The 16,806-nt window shown below is 54.2% G+C and overlaps 1 protein-coding gene across 2 annotated transcripts in view; it reads right to left on the reverse strand.

Annotated features, from left to right (window-relative positions):
* Nucleotides 1-8,351, reverse strand: part of CA12 (carbonic anhydrase 12) — a 47,797-nt gene extending 39,446 nt beyond the window's left edge. Inside the window, exons 1-2 of one of the 2 annotated variants that reach the window (XM_017347899.4) lie at nt 8,121-8,351; nt 1,823-1,843 (exon numbers count right to left, since the gene is read on the reverse strand). In XM_017347899.4, coding sequence (XP_017203388.2) covers nt 1,823-1,843; nt 8,121-8,205 — 106 coding nt within the window. In that variant the 5' untranslated portion in view covers nt 8,206-8,351. 2 annotated transcript variants of the gene reach the window in all.
* Between the last annotated feature and the right edge of the window lie 8,455 nt (nt 8,352-16,806).

Genomic DNA, 16,806 nt, shown 5'->3' on the forward strand with positions numbered 1-16,806 from the left:
CTTTCAAATAATTAAAAAAATAAAATAAACATTTTGAAAGTTACATGTAGGGGGAATGTTTTAGAAATGCAGGTTTCTCAGGCTCCCTCCCTCCCCCAGGTCCAGGCTAAGGCCTGGAAATCTGCATTTTGCAACATATTCCAGGTGATTCTGACGTAGGTGACCCCCAGCTGCAGTTTGAGGAACTCCCATGGAGACACACCCTCGTCCAGGTACAGAAAAGGGAAGCAGGCCCCGAGGGCTTCCCGAGGCGCTCACAGAGCACGGCCTAGCACCTGAGTCCCACCGTCCCTCCATGCCTGCCACCTCCCCTGCATGCTCTCCCAGCTCTGCCGCCACTTCCTACCAGGTCTCCCGCCCTGTAAGCTGGAGGGGAACACACAGGCTAGGGCTCCTGCCAAGGCCAAACACCTTCCTGCCTCCCTCCACCCCCTATCCCTGCCTTATTCTTCCTGAGACACAGATTTCCTCCCTGCCCGGCCCGTCCACGTAGTGGGACAGCCTGGGCCTCCCCTGCCCAGCCCGGGTGTCTGCCCTCAGAGCCTCTGCTCCTGCCTCCCTCAGAGACCACCTGCTCCTCCTTCCCTGTCCCCCCCCCCCGCTCATGTGACACCATCATCCCTTTGGCCAGCAGCACTGCCCCCCACCCTCGAAATTCTCCCCATCTCCCAAGGCCCATGGAGGGGAGAGCCCTCCCCCTCTGGGAAGCCTTCCTGAACCATCCAGCCCCAGCCCTCTCATCCCCTCTGAGCAAGCAGGGCACGGAACCAATTACTTATTCTCCGTTATTATTCCGTCTTATATCTTGCTTTGAACTATGAGCTCCAAGTAATTAATTCCCAGCTACAGTCCACAGCCTGCCCTCCTAATTACCCACCCAGTCAGCAAAGTGCCTGTACCTAATAAGCCCGCAAGGTACATTGGTAACAGCCAAACTTCACGGGGCTGGAGCTGACAAGACCTGGGGCCACGGGCAGCTGGCTGGTCGGTTCAGCGACTTTTCCGTGCCTCCCAGGCTAAGGAACATCCAAAGGCCAATCTCTGCAAATCAGACCTCTGTCTGGCTTTCACTGTGGTGGCACACTTCCACCGTTCTCCCCTCCTGTGTGCCAAAACAATGTGTCCAGTGCGTCTTCTGTGACTCCACTGCTATGAGACATCACTGGGGTGCCTGTGCCTGCCAGAGGCCCCAGGCACCCCTCTCTCCACCTGCACCCCCAGCCAGTGACCACATTTCCAACTCGCTGTGAGCCTCCAGCTGAACCAGCATGCAGCTGCTTAGCCTGCAGGCCTGCTGGAGGTGCTGACCTGTTCCCGACCCATCTCACAAATCCCTTGGGACACACATGCTTCATGTTAAGAAGCTGAAGACTGGCCACTACCTCTTCCTCCAGCACCCCATTCAGAAACATGGCAACAGGAAGTCAGTTCTAGACACACTGACAGCTTAAGTTCCGGGGCCTGAGCCAACCTTTCAGAAAGGAGCCCTTTATTCTTTGTTTCTCGTAGGACAAATGTCCTTCAAGGGAGAAGGGCGCTCTCCTGCCCAGGGCTTTTGCAGTCTAGAGGTAAAAAAATCTTCCAAGGATTGTGCAGCTTTCACATCGCGACTCACAGTTAAGTGCACAGAGCAGAATCATCAGCTTGGAGAAAGTGCGGTATGCAACCGGCAGAGAACTGCTCTTTGGAGACACTGTTGCATCCACTTCAGCAACCTGAGCACAGCCTCCACCCCCACCCCCACCCCCACGGAGCAGGCAGTCTCCAGGTTCCTCATCAAATGAAGCCATCTCCTTAAAAAGTATTTAAAATTGCTACTTACCAACATAGGTCCACTTGGATCCTGCAAAAAAAACCAGAACAAAGCAAATGAACACCATTGAACTGAACGAGTTAGGGGAAATGCTACAGATTTTATTTGGAAATGGGTGAGACTGAATAGGAGATGGATACCCAGAAATCAAAATGCATACTGAGTCTGTGTCAGATCAACAGCTGCTCAGAGCAACTGTGTCCAGAGAGACGGGGCCAGGGAGCGCATGCTCGGCTTGGGGATTCAGCAGGGGCCCAGCCATCTTCAGTAGATGCCCCCCAGACATCACCAAGAAGCCAGATTTCATTACACGCATGAGGAATAATTGCACATGGCTCAAAACCCAAAAGCTAAGGCAGGCATTCGGTGTGGAGGGTAAGACACCACTTGAGACACCTGCATTCCACATTAGAGGGCCTCGAATCCAGGCCTGGTTCTGCTCCTGATTCCAGCTTCCTGCTAACACACTCCCTGGGAAGCAGTGGCGATGAATGCAGCAGCTGGGTTTCTGCCATCCACATGCAGGCCCTGGATGGAGTGCCCAGCTTCTGACTTCAGCCTGGTCCAGCCCCAGCTATTGCCAGCATTTGGGGGAATGCACCAGCAGGCGACAGATGTTTCTGTCTCTGTCTCTGTTTCTACCTCTATCTCTATGCCTTTCAAAAGCAAAACAAAGCCCCCCAAGCCATCCAGATGTATTCAGAGAAAGCTGCTCCTCCCACCCTATCTCCCTGCTTCCATTGGACCCCTGGCTTACGGGGAGACTGGGTACCCTTGCACAGCACACAGCTGCACCCGCATATTTATGACCCCTACCCTGTTTCCTCACACCAGCCTCGGGCCACTGGAAACACACTTCGGCAGCTTGCTCTTCCCCACCTAACCATACACCCCGGAGAATGGCTCACACCACTGATCGCAAAAGGAAAGAGGTTTCCTCTGCAGAAGCTGCTGCCCTCAGTGGAGTTGGGACTGCAGAGTGGCAGCAGGGTGCAGGAGCAGTGCTCCGGGAGCATAGGCAGGGCGCCCACCCCTCCCACTCCACGGCCCCCCCGGTATCAAGGGCCTTTGTTCCCGCATCAGAAACCTGTTCTTTAAAGTTACTGCAGAACTGTACTCTCCTCACCCTGCCTGCCCACCTCCCTCTTTGCCTCCAGAAGGGGACCGAGACCCTGAGTCCAGACACATCCCACAAAGGGGCCCTGCACCTGCAAACCAGCTCCTTCTCCAGTGCTCTGTGACTTTGAGGGTACAGCCGGAAGAAGAAGAATCTCCCGTCCCTTTCCTCTCTGGGGAATTTCTTTGCAGTTAAATTTACCTGGCCATGATCTGGTCACTTATCAAAGGGGGTATTTCCTACCCAAGCCAATGGTGGTGTTGAAAATTGAAAGAAGAGGTCTTTGTGTTTGTTTTAATTTGAGAGATAGGGAGGAGGGGAGAGATCTCCCATTTGCTGGTTCACTTTCCCAAATGTCCACAATTGCTGGGGCTGGGGTCAGGCCAAAGCCAGGAGCCAGGAGCTCCATCCAGGTCTCCCTTGTGGGTGGCAGGGACCCAAGTACTTGAGCCAGGGTCTGCATTAGCAGGAAGATGCAATTAGGAGCTGGAGCTAAGAAATGAACCCAGGCACTCCCCTATGGGATGTGGCCATCTTATTAAACTTCAGGACCAAACGCTTGCCCCAACTTTATTATCTACTTAGCTACTTTATCCTCATTTTGTTGTTCTTATTATTCTGTCTAATGCCATTGCTTCAGTGGTTTTCATTAATTTTGAATTTAATTGGGAATTTTAATCAAATTATGCTTGTACCTGGTTTTAAGACTGAGCTGTGACTACAAGGCTTTTTAATCAAAATATCAACCCCTAGGCCAGCGCTATGGCATAGCGGGTTAAGCAGCCTCCCACAATGTCAGCAATCCATTTGGGTGCTGGCTCAAGCCCCGGCTTCTCCACTTCTGATCCAGTTTTATGCTAATGCTCCTGGGAAAGCAGCAAAGGATGACCCAAGTGCTTGGGCCCCTGCACCCACGTGGGAGACCTGGAAGAAGCTCCTGGCTCCTGGCTTTGGATTGGCCGAGCTCCAGCTGTTGCGGTCATTTGGGGAGTGAACCAACAGATGGAAGCCCTTTCTCTCTATCTCTTCTTCTCTGTGTCTACAACTGTGTCTCTCAAATAAAATTTTAAAAAAGAGAGAAAGATAGACAAAGTGCCCAGCCACTAGTTCACTCCCCAAATATCCACAGCAGCCAGGGCCAGAGCCCAGGCCAAAGCTGGGAGCAAGGAACACAAAACAGCCACTGCTTGCCAGGACCCTGAGCCATCACCACTGTCCCTGGGGCTGCACTGGCAGGAAGCTGGAGTCAGAAACCTTAGCAGGAATCGAAACCAAGCACTCTGATTGGCAGGCAGCTGTCTTAACCACTAGGCTAAATGCCTGCTCCTGAATCGTCTGTAAATGCTTCTTTTAGTATTCTCTCCGTGCCCCTATAAAACATGCTTATGTCATTTCGATTACATTTTTTTCAGGTTTAGACATGATTTATTGAAATCTTACCCTGGAAGAGAAATATTTAGGTCTCTCGTAGGTCTACAGCCCATTGACAGCCATTTTTATAGGTGAGGAGGTGGAAGTCCATGGAGGGGAAGGGAGTTGCCCAAGAGCACGTGCTCCACGGTGTTGACCTTTAACCTTTAGTTCCCCGGACCTGGGGCAATCTTTGCTGTTCCTTTTCACCCTTGGGTGGGGGGTCCAGACCCCATAGAGCTAACCTTACTATGTGATGAACCTTTTCTCTACATAAGTGCCCACAGCCCAGACACAAAAGTTCATGTCAGTTAATTTCAGAGGATCCACAGACCGCCTGTGCCCAACCTGCCGTGGACCCCATGGGAGGTGACATCCCGAGATCAGCCTCCCAGGAAGCAGTGTCTGGATGGAGACATTCATTGACCCCCAGGCGTGCTAGCAACCCTTTTACTGGAACAGTAATGGAAACAAAGAATACACTGTCTTGGAACTAAGCTACAGAGACCTCCAACCTCTTTTCTGGACAGTTCCGCTCAGTGTTGTGTTTGAGGGGCTCACTAGTAGAACACGCCCACGGATCTCAGAGACCCAGGAAGCCAGTTGTTGCCCCTTTGCCAGACAGGGAACTTGCAGGCCCAGGCTGTAAAATCCCACAATTTTCTGGAGATCCTGGAGGCCACCAGGAAAGCAGCTCCTGCCTTGGCCAGGGGCTTTCGTGGCACCTGCCCCCAAATCAAAACTCAGACTCAACACCATGTGTCTCCTGTCACCCTCCCCGAGTTGCCAAGTTTCCCTGGATCCTGGAGCTCCGGTCCTCAGCTGAGGCACCAGCAGAAGGTTCTGGAAAGCTCAGGGTCAAATGTTACTCAGGTGGTAACCCAGGTTCTGGGGGTTGGGGACACAGAAACCTTTCTTGCCCTCCTTTCTCTGAGCAAGCCCGTTTGGTGTCCATGTCTTGGTGCTCTGGGGATCAATGACAGTGAATGCAGGGGCTCAGGGACTGGAGGGCAGGGAAGAAGCTGTAACCAAGGCAGAGATGGTGAGTTGAGAGTTGATTGGGTGAAGGTCAGGGCCCACACTGGTTCACTGTTAGCTCAAATCTGACCTCAGGAAGGCTTCCTTAAAAAAAAAAAAATCATTTATTTGCATGCAGAGTTTCAGAGAGAGGGGGAAGAGACCTTCCATCCCCTGGTTCACTCCCCAAATGGCCACAATGGCTGGGGCTGAGCCAGGCCAAAGCCAGGAGCCAGGAGTTTCATCTGGCTCTTCCCACGTGGGTGCAGGGGCCCAAGCACTTGGGCCATCTTCTGCTGCTTTCCCAGGTGCATTATCAAGGAGCTGAAAAGGAAGTGGAACCACCAGGACTTGAACCAGTGCCCTTATTGGATGTGGATGCTGCAGGTGGTGGCTTTAACTACTATGCCATAGAACTGGCTGTGGGGCAGGGGGGTTGGCGCTGTGGCATGGTGGGTAAAGCTACCACCTGCAATGCCAGCATCCCATATGGGCACCTGCTCAAGTCCTGGCTGCTCCACTTCCAATCCAGCTCCCTGCTAATGCACCTGGGAAAGCAGCAGAAGATGGCCCAAGTACTTGGGCCCCTGCACCCACATGGGAGACCTGGAGGAAGCTCCTGGCTCCTGGCTTTGGACCCACCCAACTCCAGCCAGCTGTTGCGGCTGTTTGAGGAGTAAACCAGTGGATAGAAGATCTCACTCTCTCTGTTTCTCCCTCTCTTTATCTATAATTCTGCCTTTCCAATAGATAAATAAATCTTTAAAAAGATAAAGACAAAACGTGCACAGGTGTTTCACGCATGGTACCTCCTGGTTCCCAGCCTCATGCTTTAGGGATGGGAGACTTAAGGGGCTTAAACTGACCCAAGAGGCAGGCCCGGCCAAGCCTTGGTGCTTCCTGAAGGGACAGGCCCTTCCCCAAAAAGGGTCACGTGTTCCGTCTAGAGCTGGAAATGACTTGGTCCCTCTGCCCCATGCCTGTTAGACCTGAAGACCCAGATGGCCTAGGTCAAGGAACGTCCCGGGAGAAGGTATTCATTAAGATCCAGGCCAGAGGTCCAGGGCCCTGCCCGCTTCCTGTCCTGGGAGCCGGCACCCCTCATCCAGGCGGCCCGGGACCACGCAGCTCCGCACACCAGGTGCGGGCAGAACTCACAGAAAGGTCACCTCACAGCCACGCAACTGGGAAGGCCAAGGCTGTCCCCAGAGCCCCCTGGCTTTGCCGGACTGCGCCTTCTGCCTCCCTGCCCCGAACATTTGCCTTGGACACGCACCAATGCTCCAGGCCAGGGGCGGACCACACGCTGACCCCGTCCTCAGCCGAAAGCCCTCCCCACGCTGGGGTTAATGCTGACATTGTTCACCTCAGTGGCCTCGTCCGCTGAGGCAGCCACAAAGCCGGGAGAGCTGCAGGGGCTCTGGGTGGGCAGGCTGGCCACCCAGCGGGGAGCGTGGACTTCAGCTTCTGTTCCCCTCCTCAGCTTGGAAATGGCAGTGAGGGGGCAGGCTGGGGGAGGGCAAGGAGAGTGAGGGGAGGGGGGAGCTGCCCGCAGTGAGGGAGCAGCAAGCCCTTAGACAGGGGGCCAGCGAATGGCCGTTTCTCTCTTTTGCCTCGGAGCAACCTAGGAGGAGAAAGGCGATTTCTAAGGAGAAAGGCGATTTCTAAGGAACACGCTGGCCTCAGCCCAGCTCTCCTGGGAGGGCAAATCCTGTCAAAGTCTGCAGTTTTAAAAAATCGATTTCCACTTCTCTGAGTGTGTAACTCTTTCTCCCACCTCCTGCGTCTCCCTCCCTGGGCCACGCGCGAGGGAGATGCTGTAGACGCCTGCTAGCAGATGCGAATTTAATTCTGAGCAATCCCACAGAGACTCACAGCCCCGCTGCCCTGTCCTTCACCGGGGGTACTAGGACGAAAGGAACCTCGGGGCTCTGATGCTGCAGGAGCAGTCGCCCCCCTCCCACCCCCGAAGCTGAGCCAGGGAGCATGGATTTTGAGCCATCACAGTCCCCTGGGTCCTTGTGTGAACGTTTCAGGTCAGGAGCTGTGGCACCCACAGATGTCCCCACAGCTTGAGTCAAACTCTGCCAAGAACAGGAGCCCCAGGAAGCTCTCACACCACTTACTGCACCTTGGAAAAGTCTTCCCCCAGAAGAAGCAGGCAAACGCCTGGCCGCCTCTTGTTGCCCCCAAAAGATCATTTAACCCGGCCTTGGTGGCTCACGGGCCCCAGGTGGGCCCCCAGTGCAGGTCCTCACTGCCAGCACCCCCTGCCCCCCTGCCGGGCACCAGCCACCTCCAGCCCTTCGGGGCTAAAGGCCCTAATTACAGTCAGAAATGAGGTGTGTGTCTGTGTGCACACACGTGTGCCTTCAGGATAGTGGAACCCTTCCAGAGAAAAACAATGATTAAGGCTGGGATGCATCGTCCCGGCCACCTGGAGGTGAAACTTCACGGTGAAGAGTAGCCCCCGCACCCCTTCCCCCAACCTGCCCCCAAGAGAAGCGTCTAGCCACTCCAAGGACCCTGCAGACCCTTCCCGCCCCTCGGACACCCGGCTCAGTCTGAAAGACAACGCGCTTCCCGCCACAGCTGCAGCAGGTCGTGCATTCCAAAGCCAAACCAGGCATCCTTAAGAAATACAAACGAGCTCTTGGACCCCATGCCTTCCCTGCGCCCTCCACCCCCACCCCGGGAAATGCCCCTCTCCAGGTGGGGCTGGGCGCTCGGGACAGTTAAGAGAGAAGTGGGCAGAAACTCTACCGTTCCGCGGGGCTGCGCTGGAAGGCGGCAGCTGCGCGATCCCCAGCAGGAGGACCGCGGCCGCGCGCAGGCTGCCGACGGGCATCTTCGGGGACCTGCCCGGCAGGCGCTCCCAGCTCGCTCCTGGCCTCGGGCGGCGCTCGGTGCCGGTGGGGCGCGCACCAGGACCGCGTGCGCACAGCCCAGATGCCGCGGCGAGCACGTAGCTCTGTGGATTCCTGGCTCCCTCCCGGTCTGCTTTTATGGAGCGGCTCAGCCCCAAACACGTGATTCATCGTGCGGCGGGGCCAGGACGGCCAGCCTTCCCCGGGGCTGGCGCCCCAGACCCGAGGTGAGAGGTAGCCACGGCTGACCCGGGATCCCGGCTAGCTGGAGCTGCGGGCGAGTGTGGGCGAGTGTAGAGACGGCGTCCGGGACCACAGTCTCCGTCTGTCACTGGCCCTGCCCAGAAGCCTCTAGGGCAAAAGCCCCCTTCTGGGGCGCAGGCTAGGGACTGAGGGTACTGAGCGATTGCATTCGAATTCAGATGTTTGGGAACTGTGCACTGTGTTCCTGACTGGGTTCTTACCTCTTCAAGTCTGGGAGCAAAGACGTTAGCTGAGGACCGGCACACAGCACGACGGCATGCAGGCAGCTTTCCTGAGCGATTGGGGCTTTGACTATTGGTGAAGAGTACGTGCCCAAGGCTCTTGCTGTCAATCCACCCTCACTGGGAGCCTAGGAACAAGGTCCCTTCCCTAGGTTGGCAACACGGAAAAGGACTCGTGTTATTTCCTGAGCACCTACTATGTGCTGAGCACTTACTGGGCATTGTGCCCCTTGGCCTGGATCAGTGTCCAGGTTCGTTTCCAGCGCAAGCTGTCATCACCCTCACATACCTGCCCGCTTCCTCACATACCTGTGTTCTGTCTAGTCACGAGCGCACGCTCAGATCCCCTTTGTGTTTAGCCCTTGTCTAGTTGCTGAGTCAGAGGTCCTGATAAATTCCCTAATTCTCCCTGCTGCCCTTGCTGTCCCCTGCTGGTCCCACCCCTGAGGTCATCTGTGCTTCTGGCCTCCCTGGGCCTCTGGGTGTCTCTGCACTGCCCCCAGGTGCTGGGCTCCCCTCGGTGCCTGCACACACTGCCTGACAGCAAGAGCTGGCTGCAGAAATGCTCCCCGCACTCCCTGCCCCCCACCCTCCACCGCCGCCACCCCACCCTGGTACCTGACCCATCGCTCCATCTTCTTGGGGCTGCGGCAAGCTCATTTCTGTTCTGACCCTCGCAGACCCCTGGGCTGGCCTGAGTGCCCAATGAAGCCACTGGGTGCTGCAGGGACTAAGCAGCCAACCTGCTGAGAGGCAGCAGGACACGTGCCAACCGCATTTCAGGGGCTTACAGCTCTGACTCGGCTGTCCCGTGTGGGCTAACACAGGGCTCTGAAATCGCCCGTAGGGAGCCGTTACAATAACCACCTTGCTGGGAGCACTTCCAGACCACAGCAGGTGTAAGGATGACCTTTCCTGCCTGATCCAGAGCCTCCGTGTTGCGCCCTGGTTCTGGTTCTCGCCTCTGATCTGTCACCCAGGGCAGCCTGTTCAGAAGATGAACGGATTGGAGGTGCACAAGAGCTCTGGGGATGGGGAGGAGCCGCAGCAGGGCCAGAGGCTCAGAGGCTGAACCCGGGGAGGTGAGATGGCTTTGGCCCGCGTGTCAGCACCCAAGGTAAACTGGGCACGTGCGCGCTGTTCCTGCCCCTCCTCCTCGAGCTTCTTTGCCCTCGTGTTTGGCTGAACATGAAGTCCAGTTGCTCCTGGAACGTGAGCCTGTGGATGCTCTCCAGAGATCCCCGCAGACGGCCAGGTCACGAAAGGGAGGAGGAGTGGCTTTGCGAGATGGTCGAGGCTGGGTTGTGAGCTGGATTTCATAGTGAGAAAGAAGAGGGTTGGGATGTTTACTGCGCGCCCATATCAGAACCCTGGTTAATTAGTAAGGAATGGGAGGCCACACAGAGGAAACAGAGAGTAAAACAGAGACACCCCCCCAGCGCGCGCTCTAAGTTGGGGGGAGGGAGGGAGAGCAAACAGAAATGGATGGAATTCAAGCAGGGGTAGGCATTGTGGTGGAGCAGGTTAAACGGCGATTTAGGACACTCGCATCCCATATCAGAGTGCCTGGTTCGGGCGATTTAGGACACTCGCATCCCATATCAGAGTGCCTGGTTCGAGTCCCAGCTGCTCCAGCTCCCTGCTCATGTGTCTGGCAGGCAGCAGATGATGGCCTAAGTACTTGGCTCCCTGTCACCCATGTGGGAGACCCAGATGGAATTCCTGGATCCTGGCTTTGGCCTGACCCAACTCCAGCTACTGTAGGCAGATGGAAGCTCGATCTCTCTCCTTCTCTGTCACTCTGCTTCCAAATAAATAAATAGATCTCTCTTTTTTTAAAAAAAGATTTATTTATTTGAAAGGCAGTTACAGAGGGGTAGGGGAGATATACATAGAGAAAGAGGTCTTCCATCCACTGGTTCTCTCCCCAAATGGCCACAATGGCTGGAGCTGGGTTGATTCGAAACCAGGAGCCAGAAACTTCTTCTAGGTCTCCCACGTGGATCCCAGGGTCCAAGTACTTGTACCATCTTCTGCTACCTTCCCAGGTGCATTAGCAGGGAGCTGGATTGGAAGTGGAGCAGCAGAGACTCGAACCAGCACCTACAAGGGATGGTGGTGCTGCAGTTGGTGGCTTTACACACTATGCCACAGAGCTGGCCCCAATAAATAGATATTTTTAAAAGGAAATATTCAAGAAGAATGCCAAGGGTGCCCCCTCCCCCAACAACATAAACCTAACCAGCTCAAGTTCTCAGCTCTGGGAATCCGTTCCCTGCCTCCGGAAGCTTCTGCGGATGAACACGTAAGGACTTGCTTTGCCAGCTCCAGACGGGGCTATTGTCAGCCAGCCAATAACTAACCCATTACTCAATGAGTTCGGGCACACAGTGGATCTTCTGCATTCAGATGTGGCAACCGGCCACCAAGTGCCACACCCAGACAGAGGCGCCAGGGAACGGTGTCCCTCTGGGATGTGAGCCTCACACAGACATGTGGGTGAGGCTGCTGAGTCAAAGGGCAGAGGAGTGTGGAGGGAAGAAATGTACACGTGGTGTCAGGAGGCCCACCATTTACTGGATAACCTTGACCAGGGTGCCACCTTCCCACCTCTGGCAAGAGCAGGTGGCAGTCCCCGCCGCCGATCACTTGCAGGATTGATATATGGCTAGTAGGAGATAAGGCAAGTGAGAACTCTTTGTTCGTTCCTCCATTCCTTCATCTGCCTTGTGCCAGGCACTGTACTGAGCGTGGTCTTTGCACAAACACCCAACAAGTCATCTCATGAATAACTACATAATTTCCACTGCAGTACATGCACAGGACGGTTGATGTATAACCCAGAGGGCCCCTCCGGGTCCTGGGGCAGCCAGGCGAGACCTCGGCAGTGTGAGGATTAGATTCTAGGACTCCATAAAACCTTTGAAATGCACAGGTAATACTAGGCTCTTCTTCCCCAAAGCTGGGGCCCCTTACATCAGCTAATTGTTAGCTTTAGGGGCAAAAAAGTCTAGGAAGAAAGAGTTTTATTTCTTAGTATGGGAACTCTGCGAATCCTGGCACTCCCTCGGGAATGCACCTTGCATGTAAAGAAAGGATTGCTGGGAGCAAAACTGACATCTATGGAACACCTGTTGTTTCCTTAGCACAACGCGCTTGGCACCTTGTTCTAATGACAACCTGTGGGGACAGTGCTAGATTTCCCATGTTACAGATGAGGCATCCGAGGCAGGCCTGGAGAAGCTAACCCTTTCCATAGCACGAGTTCACGAGGCTTCTCCCTGGCAGTGACTGAATTCCCAACCCAGACAATCCTCCCAGGCCCAGACAGGCCCTTTCCTGGTTGTCCGACAAATGCCTCCCATTTGGGTATTTTCTATCTGGATCCCAATGAGATCCATAAATTGTGGGTTCTCCGTGACTGACGTCAGTTGCTACTTGTTGGTCAGAGGCACGGGGTGCCAGTTCTGGCGCTCCAACAATGCTTGGCAGGGGACAGGGCTGTGTCCCCTTCTGCAAGGCCCACGGGGCCACTGGGGAACCCTGCACTCTGAGCAGTGCATAGAGCATCTGCCACAACGTGATCCCAGGAACTTGAGCGCCCAGGGCTTTAATTCAACACAGTTCTCCAGCAAAGGAGACAGAGTGTGAGCCCTTCTACCTGGCTGCTTGTTAACAATCATGGGCTCTGCTTTGATCAGGAAAGGAGGTGGGAAGAGAAAGCAGGAGGAGGAAGGAGAAGACCAAGCCATATCCTTGGACTGCGCCATGGCTCAGGGAACCTCTAGGTCAAGACCCGCCTGGACCCATCCGTCCTGGTGTGGACGGCCAGTCTTGGAAAATGAAGCCCACCGCATAGCTTTGCTCACCTCCGCCTCTTCGCCTCAGCAGTGCTGGCGTGCAGTCGTAACCCGCGTGTGAACCCAGCTGCCCTGCTCAGTGTCAGGCACGAGCCGTCGGAGGACAGCGTGACCCACAGGCAAGAATGCCAGGATCCAGCTCTGCCAGGATCCAGCTCTGGGACCTTTGCAAGCCTGTGGGCCTGTGCGTGCCTCCGTCTGCTGGTCCGTGAGTTGGAATAAGGATGCCTAACCCCAGGTAGGGTTGTGGCGCACGATGAGACCATAAATGAGGCTGTGAAAGTACTCTGGAAATAAGGGCACTTGGCATATGTAAGAGTGGGCTTGAAACAGTGAAACGGAAGTTGGTTTGATCTCCGCCTTGGTTCACTAATCCCAGAATATGGACACCGGCTTCCAACAAGGGATGTGAATTCTCCCCCTTCCCCTGCCACCAGTTACCATGGTGACTCTGGTCACCCTGCACTGAGTCCTTCGCCCCTCCCTCTGTTGAGTGGAGAACACAGCTGTTCCCTGGGGCTTTTATAAAGCACTGTGCATGATCAGTTTTAAAAATGATAACCATCCCAAGGTTCTGTACACAGGAAGAGTGAGCATTTTAAGGAAAGAAACCTTGGTACAATATGGGCTGCCTCTTTCCAGTTAAGTTATTGAGAAAACCATGGTTAGCTGACACCAAGACCGCTTAGGAGATGTAACGAAATGACAGTGGCTAAGGTTTCTTACAGACGTCTCTCCTTTCATACCTCCCGGCTGGATCCATGCGCCTCTGACCTCAGTGGTTTGGACCAGATCCTGTTCTTGTTTTTTTTTTTTTTTTTTTTTTTTTTCTAAAATCTTTTATTTATTTATTTAAAAGGCAGAGAGAACAAAAGAGGAGAGATGAGGGGGAGAGAGAGAGAGAAAGAACCCATCTGCTAGTTCACCCCCCCCCCCAAATGCCCACAATAGCCAAGACTGGGCCAGGTCAAAGCCAGGAGCCTGGAACTCCATCCAGGTCTCCCATATGGGTGGCAGGGACCCAAGTACTTGAGCCATCACCTGCTGCCTCTCAACCACATTATCAGGGAGCTGAATCCGAAGTGGAGGAGCCAGAACTTGAGCCAGATTCTTGGATATGGGATGCAGGCATCCCAAGTGGCATTTTAAAAAGATGTATTTATTTATTTGAAAGTAAGAAGTTACAGAAAGAGGACAGATACACAGAGGGAGAAAGATATCTTCCATCTGCTGGTTCACGTTCCAGTTGGCTGTAACAGCCAGGGCTGAGCCAGGCTGTATGCAGGAGCCAGAGCTTCTTCCGGGTCTCCCACGTGGGCGCAGGGGCCCCAGCACTTGGGCCATGTTCTGCGGCCAAGGGGTGTCTTCACTGCCACACCAAATGCCCACCCCGATGCTGTTCCTCTCATTCTCAGTTTGAAGGACTGTCCACTCTCTCCCCTGTCCTCTAAGCCACAGCACAGTCCCAGACCAAGCTCACAAGTGCCAACCCAAGGTCAAGAGTCCTAATTCAATTCTGAAAACTTCCACCCAGAATCAGGCAGGCAGAATGGTAAAGGAAGAGAGTTTTGGAAGCTCTGCTCCATTACTCATTACTCCATGACCTCAGGCAAGTCACTCACACTCTCCCAATGTCAGTTTCCTCCTTTGCCTACAGCAGTTAAGACTCGCTTGTGGTGCCTGGATCCCTTAGCAGAGCGCCTGGTTTGAGTCTGGCTTCTCCACTTCTGCTCCAGCTTCCTGCTGATGCACACCCTGGGAGGCAGCAGGTGGTGGCTCAAGTACGTGCGTCCCTGCCACTCATGTCTCAGATCCACATTGAGTTCCTGACTCCTGGCTTTGGTCCGGCCCAGTCCTGACTGTCGCAGGCATTTGGGGAGTGAGCCAATGGATGGAAGGTTTCTCTCTCGTACCCTCTCTCCCTGCCTTTCAAACGAAATGAAAATAAATAAATAAGATAAGCCAGGCACCTGAAGAACCTGGCACAGTGGCCTATCATAAGCACTACACAAGTGCTCTCTCCTGTAGGAGGCCCTTAACTGACTGAACGGGGACTATTTCACCCCATAGTTGCAACTCTGATTTGGGCAACCCCAACAACTTCCGAGAACTTTCAAAGGAAAATGAGTGAGATTTTCCAGATGTCCTATCCCCTCTAATCCTACACGCCGGTCTCTCTGGGAATGTAGCTTTGGTCATCAGAAGTATAGTCTTCCTTCTAAGCAAGTATACTCAGAAAGCACGTTCCCATGGGAGATGCCCGCTCACTGGGATTCTGGAGCTGGGAGGTGCTTGTGAGCTCAGAGAGGCCTCGCGCTCCTGGAACAGGCTAGTGCTATCCACTTGCTTGGACACGCCGGCTCTCTGCAGTTGCAGGAATGGATGAGCAGCCCGCCTCTTTCATGTGCTTTCAAAGAAAAGTCAACAGCACCCCCGTTTGCTCACATTTCCGTCTGCGTTCAGCTCCACTGGCACAGGGACAGACATTCGTGGGGTGGGGGAGGGTGGAGGTGGGGGCGGTTCTTGTGCTCCTCTTTGGCTGGAGTCGGCATGCTGAGCTCAGCCTCCTTGCTTACGCTCCAGTGCCTGACAAAGAGCTCCATGGGCTGGGAGCCAGGTGGCATGGACAGGGCAAGGCCAGAGAGCTTCCCAACAGGCAACTGAGCTGAGCTGAGCTGAGCTGCCTCTTTGGCCAGAGGCCAGCCCTGGGAGGACTCAGGTTCATCTCAGACTCTGCGGGAAGGCTCAGGGATAGTTGGTGGCTGGCGAGGCAGGTGGGCAGCCAAGGCTTTGTGGTTTCATTGCCTGGGGCAACTCAGCCAGCCACTGGAGATGTCCCCCAGGAGAGCCTGGCTGTGTGGGGAGCCTCTGCGATGGTCAGGAAATCTGACCCAGGCACTACTTCCTTATGTCCTCCCCACTGGGAGTCAGAGTTTGGGCTGAATGTTACTTATGGGTGCATCTCTGTGTTCTGAGACTGATACTCAGAACTTGCCTTTGGTATTACGCCATTCTGTTTTCTGCACTCCCCATGACTTTGAGGGTGGTAGAATCATGGCAAGACGCAACTAAAACTCTTAAAAGAATCAGAAAATTGGAACCCCAGAAACTTGGACTATGTCTCTCCATGAATTCTCTATACTAGGAGAACGCGGAAGGGGAAGTACCGCGGTCACTCCCTTTTGATGATAGGGACTGTTCAACCAAGTCCCAGGAAAAATGTGTAAACCCCTCTGGAGTCGGTTAAGAAGGACAGCGCAGTCCATAATTACCGAGTTTATGGATGCTGATAAGGAGAGAATTGTTTATTCCCAGTGGAGGCAGCAGACCTGTGATAAGGCTCCCTGGGTTCATTTCACTCCCCAAAGAAAAGAAGCAAGTTAGCACAGGCCCTGCTAAGAAATCACTGCACACAGTGAAGGAGAGAAACCCCACCAACAGGAGTCTTGCAAAGCGAGCTGCCTGCAGAGGGAAGTGGGGAAGAATCGTGGAGGTGGGCAGAGCAAAGCCACGGGAAAACAGTGCTGATCTGAGATGTCCAAACCCAAGGGGAGTAAGAAAACCATGGTCCTGCACCAGAATGAGCCACGTGGTGATCTTGGGAAGATTCCAGGATCTGATGCCTGGCAGACACGACTGGGGTGAGACTGGAGGCAGCACGTGGCCCACTGAACTCTCTCCCCAAGAGATGTTTAGGAAAAACTTATTTACAAGAAGCAGAAGAGGAGGAGGAGGAAGAGCTGCTTCTGGCCCTAGAGCTCCTTGAGGGGAGAAAAAGGACCAAAGCCATGGCTGAGAGCGGAGCCGAAAGCGCTGTTGCACGGACGGGCTGGGGCGGGCACTGCGCATCCTTCAGCCTGCAGGCCCAGTGGGGCTGCGGGGCTCCAGATTCATGCAGTCAGCGCTGTCCTGGGGGCCCAGGCAGGGGTCCGAGGGGCAAGGAACTAAGATGAGGTTCACCAGGAAGCAAGGGCACACGCTTACTCATCCCTCTTCTGCATGGCTCAGGTTTTTCTTTTGTGTGTGTGTGTGTGTGTGTGTGTGTGTGTGTTTTAAACAGCAAGTACGTTACAAACTGAGACAATCATATTAATTAAATGTTTTTTTTTTTTTTTTTTTTTTTTTTTTTTTTTTTTTTTTTTTTTTTTTTTGGACAGGCAGAGTGGACAGTGAGAGAGAAAGACAGAGAGAAAGGTCTTCCTTTGCCGTTGGTTCACCCTCCAATGGCCGCCGCGGC

Source organism: Oryctolagus cuniculus, chromosome 12, assembly GCF_051225735.1.
Source record: "Oryctolagus cuniculus isolate XC-2025 breed Fujian yellow rabbit chromosome 12, ASM5122573v1, whole genome shotgun sequence".
Classification (NCBI taxonomy): Eukaryota; Metazoa; Chordata; class Mammalia; order Lagomorpha; family Leporidae; genus Oryctolagus; species Oryctolagus cuniculus.